The sequence below is a fragment of the Clinocottus analis genome, unplaced genomic scaffold (genome assembly GCF_023055335.1).
Source record: "Clinocottus analis isolate CAN_PGR_092001 unplaced genomic scaffold, fCliAna1.0.p SCAF_26, whole genome shotgun sequence".
In the NCBI taxonomy this organism is placed as follows: Eukaryota; Metazoa; Chordata; class Actinopteri; order Perciformes; family Cottidae; genus Clinocottus; species Clinocottus analis.
Window position 1 is genome coordinate 2,367,501 of NW_027175998.1, and position 12,500 is coordinate 2,380,000.

General features: G+C 46.3%; 3 protein-coding genes across 4 annotated transcripts in view; 1 reads left to right on the forward strand and 2 right to left on the reverse strand.

The window, feature by feature from the left end:
* LOC137794882 (uncharacterized) overlaps positions 1 to 5,324 on the reverse strand; it is a 5,454-nt gene extending 130 nt beyond the window's left edge. Inside the window, exons 1-3 of the mRNA XM_068591988.1 lie at positions 4,986 to 5,324; positions 2,281 to 2,592; positions 1 to 2,189 (exon numbers count right to left, since the gene is read on the reverse strand). The exon at positions 1 to 2,189 is cut by the window's left edge and continues 130 nt beyond it. Of these exons, the coding sequence (XP_068448089.1) occupies positions 2,019 to 2,189; positions 2,281 to 2,592; positions 4,986 to 5,111 (609 nt within the window). The 5' untranslated portion in view covers positions 5,112 to 5,324 and the 3' untranslated portion in view covers positions 1 to 2,018. The remainder of the gene's footprint in view (positions 2,190 to 2,280; positions 2,593 to 4,985) is intronic.
* A 1,925-nt stretch (positions 5,325 to 7,249) lies between these two features.
* On the forward strand, positions 7,250 to 9,442 carry si:ch211-113e8.11 (uncharacterized). The gene is made up of 2 exons (XM_068592083.1): positions 7,250 to 7,551; positions 7,692 to 9,442. Exons 1-2 carry the CDS (start codon positions 7,484 to 7,486, stop codon positions 8,353 to 8,355), a joined length of 732 nt encoding a protein of 243 aa, XP_068448184.1. The 5' UTR covers positions 7,250 to 7,483; the 3' UTR covers positions 8,356 to 9,442.
* The window catches only part of zfp91 (ZFP91 zinc finger protein, atypical E3 ubiquitin ligase), a 6,577-nt gene continuing 2,708 nt past the window's right edge, over positions 8,632 to 12,500 (reverse strand). The window contains exons 6-12 of one of the 2 annotated variants that reach the window (XM_068592082.1): positions 12,496 to 12,500; positions 12,214 to 12,399; positions 12,045 to 12,095; positions 11,515 to 11,593; positions 10,923 to 11,037; positions 10,698 to 10,797; positions 8,632 to 10,580 (exon numbers count right to left, since the gene is read on the reverse strand). The exon at positions 12,496 to 12,500 is cut by the window's right edge and continues 88 nt beyond it. In XM_068592082.1, coding sequence (XP_068448183.1) covers positions 9,620 to 10,580; positions 10,698 to 10,797; positions 10,923 to 11,037; positions 11,515 to 11,593; positions 12,045 to 12,095; positions 12,214 to 12,399; positions 12,496 to 12,500 — 1,497 coding nt within the window. In that variant the 3' untranslated portion in view covers positions 8,632 to 9,619. Of the gene's footprint in view, positions 10,581 to 10,697; positions 10,798 to 10,922; positions 11,038 to 11,514; positions 11,594 to 12,044; positions 12,096 to 12,213; positions 12,400 to 12,489 lie in introns of both variants that reach the window. The other variant, XM_068592081.1, reaches the window with a different exon arrangement.

Below are 12,500 nucleotides of genomic sequence, written 5' to 3' on the forward strand. Positions count from 1 at the left end.
GATGCTGCCACATACTATAACCACCTAGTCCATACTTCCTGCTTCATATTCTATCTTCTCCTGACGCAACATGATTCATCATTTTTTCTTATTTAACTTTTTGGCCAGAATTGAACGAACAAAAGCACACACGCACACACACACAGGACAGTAAGTGCAATACATGTATTTACACATTGCATTTACAGTACATGACAACAACAACAACAAAAAAGTGCTGCACTCCGAAGCTTCATTAGATGTTACGGATGCATTTGTGCTGCATAATGGAGACGAGTCTTCATTCAGTGCATGAACAACATGAACAGTAGCTCTCCTTTGCTCAGGGTTTACATCTGTGAAGTAGCAACGTTCATGTTTCAGATGCAGTACCGCTCTAATACTCCCAGTGCACCAACAGTTTATCAACCTACAGCTACTAAAATACAGTGAACTCAATCAGATCTGCAGCCAGTAAGTTAAACAAAGTAACAAATGGTCCCCACGTCCTCAACATTTAAAACACTGTAAAATATGTCCTCTGGATGTCTATATGTATTTTTTTTCTTCTTTCTGCACCACATGGTCCTGGATCTCATTGGTTACATGCAAGACTTCTACATGTAGAATTCAATCTCGGTTACAGTATCTTTTGCTTATTCTTAGCCCGAAGCAACATGAATCATTAACGATCGGAGTCTGCGGCTGATGCAACTTTTAAGTAGCAACACAGAGTTACTCTGTCGCCGGAGCACAATTAAACCAATCTACTGCAGGTTAGCTTGTCAACCGTAAGTCGATTACTGCACGCCGAGCCTCAAGCGCCCAACGGACAGATCAGGGATCATTAAACAAACACAACCATTGGAGGTGAACTCAGACCCATTCTGAATGGGATGTGCTCATATTGAACACTGTGATGGTGGACATTAATCTTGACCTTATTAAAGAAGTATCATGTCACTGTGTACATTATACATGTGTGTTTGTATAAATATATCTTTATAAAATAAAGTATTTCTTTTTTTATTTATTTATATCAAAATATTGTCAATCTTAATCAATAAACAGTGAAATCTAGCATGTTTCCAGTTCACTACATGAATTCTAGTAAACTTCTTACTTGTTTTCTGTTGTTTCAAACATTTATAAATCAGTTTGATAAATAAATAAAATATATATTTTGTATAAAAGTGTTCTGCAATCATGGAAGACTGCAGATTTCTACTTATCTGCGCCGTATTTCCACGACGCTCCTCGCTTATGTGCCCACTCGCTCGACCCATCAGTCGCACTTCCTGAATCCCTTTTTTTAACTGTAAGAACAGAGGATAATAAATTTGACAGAAGCCTTACTGGAGGAAAAGAAAGAAAGAAAGAATGAATGTGTCGGTGTGGCCACTGGAGGGCGCTGCCACACACGTGTTGTCCCTCCTGCACTCGGAGCCTCTCCAGGTAACGACCGGCGTGGAATGATTTACAGCCGCGGCAGTCACGACCAACCGGGTCACCGCTGCACGGCGTGAATTCAAATGCTCTCATTTCCATCCCAACGCGCCTCTGGCTGGCTGCGTCCTCCAGGCGGCTGCGCTGGCAGTATATCTTAAATAACAATGCGCGTGTGAATGTGTGTGTGTCTGTGTGTGGTGGCGGTGGGGAAACCACAACATGTTGTTGACATTAGCGGGTGAGAAAAAAACAACCGCGTGCAGTTAATGTAGCAGTTAATGACATTGCGTTTCCTCCACGACAAAATAATAAAGAAAGAAGAAAACTCTTTGTGCGTCGTTAGATTTCATCTTCAAAGCTAAACAATAAATATAAAGTCGTGTTAGACTGGTGGGCCGTACGTCCAGTGAACCCGCTCCAGACAGACGTTGGTATGAGCCACGATGAACATGGAATATTATCTTCTGCTCCCTCTCTGGCTGAGGCGTCTGTTCAAACCCGCCCACTCATCTCCCTGCGTCTCACACGTCTCTTTCTCTCTTCCTCCCCACACACCACATATGTCCCTCCCCCCCCCCACTTGTCCCATCTCATCGCCGGGCGCTTCTCACACTCCGGACTCTTGTTGTCCGCATCGGTCGCTCTTTGGCGGGGGGCAGCGCTTGCAAAGTGGTGATGGCCGTCTTGGCCCAGTAGTCCACCTCCTTGAAGATCCGGTACACCCAAAGCTTCAGCTCGAACAGACCGGTCGAAACGCCTGACTGCCAACAAGAAAGGAAAAAAAAGCGGGTTGGGGGGTAAATCACCTTAATTTCCCTTAAGAACTTCCATCATCATAACATCAGCGCCTACCTCTAAGCCCTGCATGTAGGGCGTCGGGGTGGCCACGCTGCCGCCGGCAGCTTTGAGGGGCTCCCCGATGACGTTTAGAAGAAACGTCAGCCGGTCCTTCACCATCTTCCTCTGGTTCTCGTAGTCGCCCTTCTTCCCGCCTCCCAGATGCTCGTCCTCCCTGGCGATGGCGCTCTCCAGCAAGCCGCGGCACTGGAGGAGAGCAGAGTGGAGACGCCAGAGCGTGTCGCTGGTGTCCAGCTGGGTGGAGGGAGGAGGTACGGACACCAGACGGCCGTCCGCAATATCTGCGGCGATACTCTCCTTCTTTGTCTTGAGGGAAATGGTGAGAAGGTAGGGAAAAACAAAACGAGGTGGGAAATTAGGAACAGCAGTGAGATTTGGGAAGGCTTTCGTGCAGAAAAGGAAGAAGAGGAGCCTCGTTGGAAAGGAAAGTGGAAAAATATGCTTTCTATCAAATACTAACTACGCTGACGTCACCTTGGAACAACTTGGCCCTCTATCAAAGATCTATGAGGCAACACCCGGCGGCAACCTCTGGTTCTTCCAAGTGAAGCCAATGTTGAATAGTCTTAAAAACTTGCATTCTCTCGAATGACCACCAGGGGGCAAATCCTCTGGTTGTCGAGAAGTCTATGAGGAAATAACTACCTTTCTCTTGATGTGTTCCCTCAGTAAACATTATAAACGTGAGTTTATGTCTCAATCTCTAGTTTCAAGTCTTCTTCAGTACAGCATGACGTCCATTTAGTAAATTATGGTCCATTTAGAGTCACATAGACCATAAAAGAGACTATGCCAGTGCCACGACTAAAGCATCTTATATGGCATCTTTACGTCGCTGCTCTTCGGTCCAAATATGGTCACTTCCTGTTGACTGGTTGCAGAAATCCAAGATGGTGACACGGAACTGGAGGCTTCAATGTGACTATGTCCACTTCTTACATGAAGTCTACACGAAGCTCCTCATCATGCAATACCAATATATATATATATATATATATATATATATCATCTTATTGCCATGGAGAACTACATATAACCAACGCGGTAAAAGGTCTTTCTTTAAAGAGGAATTATTGTTCAGCTCTGATTTCAGTCAGATTTTATCAAGCCAACAGGTAAAAGGTTAAAAATGTTAAATAACTGAGAAGCAAGGAGAATACGGTGCACAAAAAAGCATTAAACAGCACGACGTTCATGTAAAAGTCAACATCAGAAACACAAAATTATTGAAATACTAACAAGTAGGTTTGACATTTTGGGAAATAGTATCCACTTTCTTGCCGAGAGTTAGCGGAGAAGATCGACCCCGTAGATCGATGAAGCTAGAAGCCAGCTAGGTGATTAGCCTAGCTGAACGACTGAAAATGAATATACAAGTTGTTGACGGGCCACTTTGCAGGCGAGACTGTAGCTGGCATCGGCTTTTAGTACCCAAGTGAGTTGTGAACCCTTGAGGCCTCTGCATGCAAGTTAGAACCAGTGTGACATAGCGGCCTCATGTGACCCGTACACTAGAGAAGGGAGGCGGGGTCAATGGATACTGCTTAGAAGGCCGAGGAAATGTGACTCAGGCCGTCTACGGATACCCCGGGAAGTGATGCCGGGGCCAGAGATACTTTTCTCGTAAATCACTATAATGGGGTAGACGCTGAAAATGACTGAAGAGAAAGCAAACAGATGCAAATTAGGGTTTTTCCCCCTCGCCCAGTAAATAGACGAGGGACAGTTCATCCCTGCCAAAGCCAGGAGGCCTCAAGTGCACGCATCATTGTCTGTACACGACAGGCTACGACATATCCAATGGCCTTGCGGCACCTTCGCCGGAATGCGTCCGTTGCCAAATTACACTCGAGGGTGTGCAGTGGTATTTTCAAAAAGGCAACGCTCCGCCAAGTCGGTGATGCGGGGGGGGGGGGGGGGGGGGGGGGGAAGAAAAAAAACCTGTGTAAGAAAAAAGATGAGCAATCAGGGAGGACGGGAAGGATCGAGGAACGGAAAGGGGTCAAACCTAGGGAGTGAGGAGGATGACGTGACGTCACGTGCCAGGGCGCTCCCTCTGCACAAGAAAGGAAAGGATCGAGGAGGCGAACTGGCAGGACACCAAGAAAGTTTTAATAACCAGTAGCTCGCACCTTCGGGCGAAAGGGAAGGAGATGGAGGCCACGTGTCCAAGGAGTTTGTGCCAGAGAAGAGAGAAGAAAAAACACCCACTCCTGTCATTCCAACAGAGTCCCCCTCCCTTCCCTGCATTCCTACCCCCCACTGTCCCAGACATCCTTTCTTTCTCTTTATACACACACACACACACACACACACTCACTTATCTTTCTTTTGCACGCATCCCTTTCATCGTTCCTTGTCCGTGTACTTCTTCAAACACAGTCGCACGTGTGCAACTTACAGACATGCACAGATGAGACTGACACACTCACACACACACACACACACACACACACACACACACACACACACACACACACACACACACACACACACACACTATACATTTTCCATTTGACCGTGGCCTAGCGCCAACTCTCCCTTAACAGCCCCCCCACACCCCCTCTAACACACACACACACACACACACACACACACACACACACACACACACACACACACACACACACACACACACACACACAGAGGTGTGCTGGCAGGTTGGAGCAAGTGGAAACATTGAGCTCCTCTCTACTCACATAAAGTTCCAGTAAGAAGGAGCACTCGAAGCGCAGCTGCTCGGCTATGGCGGTCGCCCGCGTCATGGTGGACCGGCTCAGGCTCAGCTCAGAGCCGGTCCCCCTTCTCGTCCGCCTGTCTGCCATGACTCGCACCTCTCAACTGCTTCTACCGGGGAACGCACTGGGAGCCGGACTCGTAGCAGGCGAAGCGACACGCCATCCTATTATTATAAGAGCCGTCCCGGCAACACTGGATTCCCGGTCATGGTTTCACTCCACGTCTCTTCTCGTTCGGGTAAAGCGAGCTTCCCAGTTGGTGTCTTCTCGCTGCTCCGTTACTTATGTTACAGAGTTGGCGGCCAACTCTCCGCCCTTCTCTCCCCCCCCCGGGAACTTGATGCCAGGCCCGAGGAATTTAACGGGACGAGCGGGGGCGGAGGGGCGGGGCTCATGGACTCATTAATATTCATGAGGAGCTTATCTGATTTACTGGAAGTGGCAGGAAGAAGGATGGTCTTAATTTAAGAAGGATGCTGCCTGGATTACACTCCGGAAACATTGGAAATCAAGTCCTTCTTTTACTTTTTTGACTTTTGCATACTTAATCTCAGTCTACAAAGTAGGATTGTTGTATATTCACCTACACGAAAATATACAAAGTAGTTCAAATAAACGGCACTAAAGTACTTCTGAGGCCTGCATCACTAGTACGATTACAACATACACAGGAGCCAGTGTAAATGACTGTTTGATACTGTAAGTCATATTTTAAATGCAGAACTTGTACTTGTTATTCACCTGTTTAATAATATGGTCTCGCTATAGAAAAATAAAACATGTGTACCAGAAACTGCAAGTACCAAAAAAAGACTAAATGGTGATTATATATATATATATATATATATATATATATATATATATATATATATATATATATATATATATATATATATATATTTAATTGTCATAGCAAAAAACAACAGGTGTCACCAAAATGGCATTACTGATGAGTTTGTTCCATTTAGACTGCCAGGAGGCCATGTCAGTAAGCCCTGCTGCAGGCAACAGGTGAATGAAATGGAGAGGGCATGAACACTGGAGAGGAAAGTGTGTTGACCAGAATAAGGATTAGGCACACAAGGCTGAACAAAACAATGCAATTATTAAATAAACACCCAACGGGACTATGCGAGCACTGCAAGACAGCAGAAACAGCAGAGCATGTCATTTGGCATTGCCAGAAATACATAAGTGAGCGACGCAGGTTGCAGAGGAGGCTGGCAGAAGAGCAAGCCCCCAATGACCTTGGGGGCAGGAAAGGTGCTGCAGTATTTGAAGGAGACAGGGTTGAATGGAAGAATTTAGAGCACTGGAGGTAACAGAGCTCCCTTCGTATGTTAATTTATTTATATATGATTTTATTTTTATTTTTTAAATTTTATTATTTTTAATTTGTGTTTTTTTCCCCTTTTTTGGGGTGGGGGTGGGATAAGTGGATATTTCTGGTTCACAAGTCAGGACAGTGGGTGGCGGTAATGCATTATTTTGGATGCCAGCCGCCTAAAACTGAGAAAAGAAGAAGAAGAAGGTGACCGAAATGCAGCCCCCATAAATGTTTGCTATTAATATCAGCGATTGACAAGACAACTGTCCGGACCACTTGGATTTTGTCAACACCGGTTTTAATGCCGGTATGAATGCACTTACTTAGTTGACTCATTTAAAAGAACCCCATGGGGACTTTAAGCACACACACACACACACACACACACACACACACACACACACACACACACACACACACACACACAGTTCAAATGTTTTCATGGGGACTGACGGGGTGTTCATATAACAATACACTAAAGACATTCATATGTGAAAAGTCATCAAAACATCCTGCCTTAATATCCTGCCTCAATTTTTAACCTTAGTAGTTGAGTTCTTTAACCGCCAAATCTGGATATTGGAATATACATATTGTCATAAACACAGTATAATTTAGGCTCTTAGGATATATTATGGCATATGCTGTGGTCTGCTACAGACTGTAGAGGCAAATCCATTATTAAAATTATAAAAATACAACTTCACTACTTATTTATCGAACATAAGAAATTAAATTATTGAAAAAAAAAACAACATTCCGCAATGCATTACAAAAATAATACATGTTTGAATATGTCAAATACAGTTCATTTCCTTTCCCATTAGTTCCTGGTCAGTGTTTAAGGGTGCACTACCACGCCTGTACTGCAGGCGTCACTGCAGGCGGAGAGAATGTAAACACCGAGCAGCAGCTAAATCGCAGCAGCTAAAGTTAGACCTTCACATTTGACGTTTAGCTCGTTTAAAGAGAAAATGGGAGTGTTGAAGTTTTCCTCCGCGTTATTATTTTAATGCATTCTACTGTTTAATGCGAGATTCTAGCTAACAAAAGGAGCAGCATCAGTGGGCTTTCGTACTGAGACCAAGCTAACCAGCTAGCGTTAGCTTTCTTAGCTTCGGTTGGTTAAGCCATGAACTCATTGGTTGGCTACGGGGTGTCCTCAGAGTCCGACGAAGATGGAGATGGAGAGGATGTTGGGTAAGAATTCTCTTTAAGAAATAAAAACACACACAGATTGTCAGATACGTGTGACTGCTAGTACGCTACTTAGTTAACGCTTGTTAAAGTCTCAGTCTCTCTCTGCACCTTTTTAATCCACTTTTTTTGTATCTGTTAAGTCCCGCTAGGGAGCTGCGTGACGAGGCGTCGGCTGTCAAAAAGACCCGCAACTTTTTGCTGGAGTCTGGTTCAGCGTCTAGCGAATCCGAACCAGAGGACGGGGACCTGCAGCTATCCTCTGCGCCACCACAACCCCAAAAGCCGCCGTCCTCCGCGGCCCGCATGCCCGCCCCTCCCTCGGGATCCCTCGCCTCCCACAAGCTACCTCCTCCCGCCCTGAACACCTCCTCGGACAGCGGCGTGTTCGCCAATCCTTTCAAGGCGCAGGCGGACCGAAAGCTGAGCGCCCTGCAGAAACACGTCCCGCTCACGATGCAGGCCAAGCCCTCGCAGATCGGCGGCAAGAAGGTGTGCGTGTCGTATAGGAAGGACGGACGCTGCAGGTTCGGGATCAAGTGCAAGTTCGCTCACGACAGCGACCTCCAGACTCTCGTCGACTGTAACGCGCCCGCCGGCGATGAAGGGCCGGGGTCGGGTCAGGCCGAGTCCCGCGCGGGGGGCTCCCGTGGCGGAGGATCCCATCACCAAAAAGAGGAGGAGGAGTCAGGAGGGCAGCAGGTGAAGAGGAGGAAGGTCGGACTGAGTAACACCTTGATTCCTCCTAAACGAGCCATGAAGCAGTACGCCACGCAGAGGTGCAAAGAGCAGCTCAATATGTCCTGATGCGTCCTCAGCTCTTATACTCTACTGTGCTGTGGTTAAAGCAATAGTACTGGAATGTTCTGTGTGTGTGTATGTATGCATATATATTTGTATATATACTGTTTACATTGTGTACTACCCATGTATAAGACCAGTTAATGACTTAGACACACAGTTATGTTACATTCTGCAAACAACTTCCATTTGTTTTCCTTCAGCTAAACCTAGAATTGGCCCAGTTTAGGACATTTTGTGCTCGGGTTTGTGTTAATTACCATCAGTGAACACAACTTTGGACAAATGTTAAGATGTTTATTTTCATCTTTATAAATGAACAGTTTTCTCTCCTTATTTTGATTTACCACACATCCTAAAAATCACAAGCCAGAAGAGGTGCAGGTTTAGTATCGACATTTTTCTACACATAAGTTTGCCCGTCAAATTACAGTACACTTTTTAAATAAGTGTAATTTCGGTGACTGTGCTTGCCGTTATATTGTGGGTTCACGCGTGTGTGATCTACAAAGCATTCAAGGTCACCGTTTGGCTGCCTATAACAGCCAAGGACCTTTTGTGAGTAGTATATACATTAAGTGGGTCATTACACCTTTAACGTCAACCACTAGCCGAGTAACCAGTTTCATGGCACGGCCGAGATGACTAAAATATGCATATTGTGACTTTTTACAAAGCTGTAAAACAACTTTCTTTGTGTGAGTCTTTTCAGTTTTTAAAATGTTTCTCTGAAGATGTCTGTTTTTCTTTTAACCTTGCTAAATAAAGGCTTTACAGTAGACCTGGACATTCAATGAAAAAACAAATACAAATAAAAATAGCTGCCTGTTCATTGAAACAAAACTTTCTCATCCCACAAGTGCTTTGGGTGGGGTCGGTATATAGCTTCCTAAAAGCGTTTCGTGTGAATTTAGGATATAAATAGAGCAGGTTTATTTCATTAGGAACACACACTAGGTGTGTGCTGTAGATTATTGAGAGGTATGCTACACATTTATTGCACGATGGCAACAGCTTTGCAACATAACCTCTGCATTGTTAAACACGTAAAAGGCTAGTTCAGTTTACAGGACTTATGTACAAAGGCAACAGCTTACACACACACACACACACACACACACACACACACACACATACATAGACATCATTCCCTGATACAGATATTCTAAAAAGCTACCAAATATGACTATGGGTGAACGGTTTGTAATATGTGTGACCCTACAGTTAACTCAAACATTGCAATGCAGTTTATCAGGTGGTCTGTTGTCTTTCACATGAGGGTCTGCTGCGCGAGCCTCTCGGCGCTGTCCGACAGAACCCCCCCGTGTCCCGCCTGCTCCCAGACCGCGGCATCCGTACCCATTACTCCTGTCTGCGCGAGGGAGCTTCCCGACGGAGGGGACGACGAGAGCGCCGCATTGTCCAGAATGAAGCTGTCCCCGTTGGTGGAGGCCGGGTCCTGAGGCTGGGACGAGGACAGGAGAGGGGAGCTCATGGCAGCGGTCTGAAGCGCCTGGAGCTGCTGAGAGGTTGAGAGAATGGGGATCTGCTGAATGTGGGTCTGAGACTGACTGACCGGCTGGAAGGTCATTTGAAGGATTTGCGTCTGCCCCTGGCTCTGCTGCTGGGAGGAGTACGACTGCAGAGGGTGCAGCTGGGGTTGATGCTGGGTCACCACCTGGCTGGAGTGGAGGGTCAGCTGTTGGATTTGGGACTGCTGAGCAGCCTGCACGAACTGGACGGGCATCTGGAGCTGGAGGTGGGTCTGCTGATGGTTGTCGGCCGGCGAAGTCGGGGACAAAGCAATCGTCACGGGCACCTGCATGGTATGGAGGCTCTGGTCCTGTCCCAGCAGAACCACCTGGTGACTCACGTGTTGGGTCATGTGACCCAGCTGAGCAGCCTGCCCCTCGTGGCTCAGCTGGTCCCCTTGCCCGTCCTGCCCCATTTGGCTAACATCCAGGCAGGCGACCTCCGCTTGCATGGGGTTTCCCTGCAGCTCCAGCAGAGAGGCAGGAGTCGTGATGAAGGCCCCGGCGTTGGCTGCCAGAGCCTCGGCAATTAGCACCTCGGGGTGACTCTTGGCCTTGTGGGCCACCACGCAGTCCTTCTTCTCGAACTTCTTGCCACAGATGGAGCAAGCAAACTGGTAGGTGGCGTCGGCGTCGTGCTTCTTCATGTGCCAGTTGAGGGACGCCTTCTGGCGACACGTAAAGCCACAAATCTCGCACCTAGGACGAAAGATCCAAAGGAAACCCGCATGTGTTCATTATGGGAAGAAAAAAAACCGCAAAGATCTCGCAAAGAAAGCGAACGAGCAATGCAATTGTGAGATGAAAAGTACTCACTGCAGGGGCTTCTCTCCGGTGTGGATCATGCGGTGCACAGCAAGGTTGTGGGAGCTCTTGAAGGCTCGGGCACAGAACTCACAGATGTAGTCCCTTTGGTCTAGAAGCAACAAAAACAGAGAAATATTGCCGCGTTCTCCCTTGAAATGCATCATGGGCAATAGCAGGAAATGCTCAGACGCAGATGAAAGCCGCGCGTTACGCTGCTGCTGGGGCTCTATCTACCTGTGTGGTGCTTTGCGTGGCGCAGCAGCTGCTTCTGTAGTCGGAAAAGCCGTCCGCAAGACGGATGGGGGCAGACATATTTCTTCTTGAGCAAGTGCTGGTACTTTATGTGGTGCTGTGTGCGGAACAAAGAAACCAAATGAACACAGATCACGACGGAGACACGCACATACACAAAGAAAATATGCATTGCGAGTATCTGAACATATGCCGATCGCATCTCTCTGTATTAAACATTTGATCAGAATTGATGTTGGGATCTTCGCAGATAAAAATACTAAGCTAATATTTACCCGTAAAAGTGATTTATTTTTTTAAAATCACTACTTGATCAACAGAACTATGTGTCCAGCAATTTGGAGAAGCTACCAATATGTCTGTTTTCTCATGGACCGCACTACTAATTAAGAGAACAATCGACAGATTTATCTACAACGAAAATAACCCGTTAGTAGAAGCTCTACCTCCTCTATAATTTATGTGTTTGCAAATCAAACTGATCTCCAGCAAAAGGTGGGAATAGATCTCCGATCGCCGTGTGTGTGCTTGAGTGACGTCAAAAAGTGCTCGGTGTGATCCATCTGAGACAGACCTGCAGGTAGCGAGGATGAGCCAGGACCGTCCCACATCCTTCCATTTCACAGCGCACGTACTGCACTGGTGGCTTCTTCCTGTGTGGGGAGAAGCGCGTGTCATTGCAAGGTCGCAGTGCCGAGACAACATACTAAAGTCTGAGTGATGGAAGTGGAAATAAATTGAGGTTTCAAGTTCACGAGGACACATGCCAGCTGACAACAGGTTCAGCTCAGTACTTCCTCAGATGAGGATAATAAATGCGGCTCACATTTATTAATTTCTTTTTGGGGGGGAGGGAGGGATTATGCTAAGGATAGCACCAGTGCAACATAAAGCCATGATTACAGTCCTCCCCCTCCCACAAATGAACAGTTATATGGTCTTTTTATGCATTTTCAGCAACTATTCAAAGTTATCATCTGTGTCACACAAACATTCATTGCTCAATACGTCAAACTATATCTTTTTCCGGCTGAAAAAATAAATAAAAAAGTAATTAAAAAAAAGCTGCATGATATAGTTTGGATTAAAACCCCTCAATCTCACCTCCTCTTCGGCAGCCGCGGGGTTTTATCGTCTTTTTTCCGCCGGCCTCTCCTAACACAAACGGAAAAAAATTAAAATTAGGTTGATGTGGAAACTCAAGGACTTTGCTTTGTAACCAGACACACAGCCCCACACACACACGGTTTACAAGTCCATTGGTCACACTTACTTCCTGGGTCCGTCCGGGTCCTCGACCAGTTCCTCCTCTAGTTTTACTTCTTCCTCCAAACACTCCATATTATCCGAGCCCTCTATCTTTATCTCTGCGACATCTTTCTCCTTTTTTGGTGCCCTCTCTTTCTCTTTCCTCTCCTTCGGCCTCGGAGGAGCTCTGCGCTTTGGTTTCGGGACATCCCTAAAAGAAAGGACGGAGGAATTAGACAAACAAAACGAAAAAACGGAAAAAAAGACGATGCCAATGTCTAATTTTGTCAGACACACTCACACACACCGCTC

What these genes read in the sequence shown, in the direction of transcription:
- si:ch211-113e8.11 (XM_068592083.1), top strand. Translation starts at nt 7,484, where the DNA reads ATGAACTCATTGGTTGGCTACGGGGTGTCCTCAGAGTCCGACGAAGAT. An exon ending in GGAGATGGAGAGGATGTTGG is followed by an intron (nt 7,552 to 7,691) that starts GTAAGAATTCTC and finishes GTATCTGTTAAG; the next exon opens with TCCCGCTAGGGAGCTGCGTG.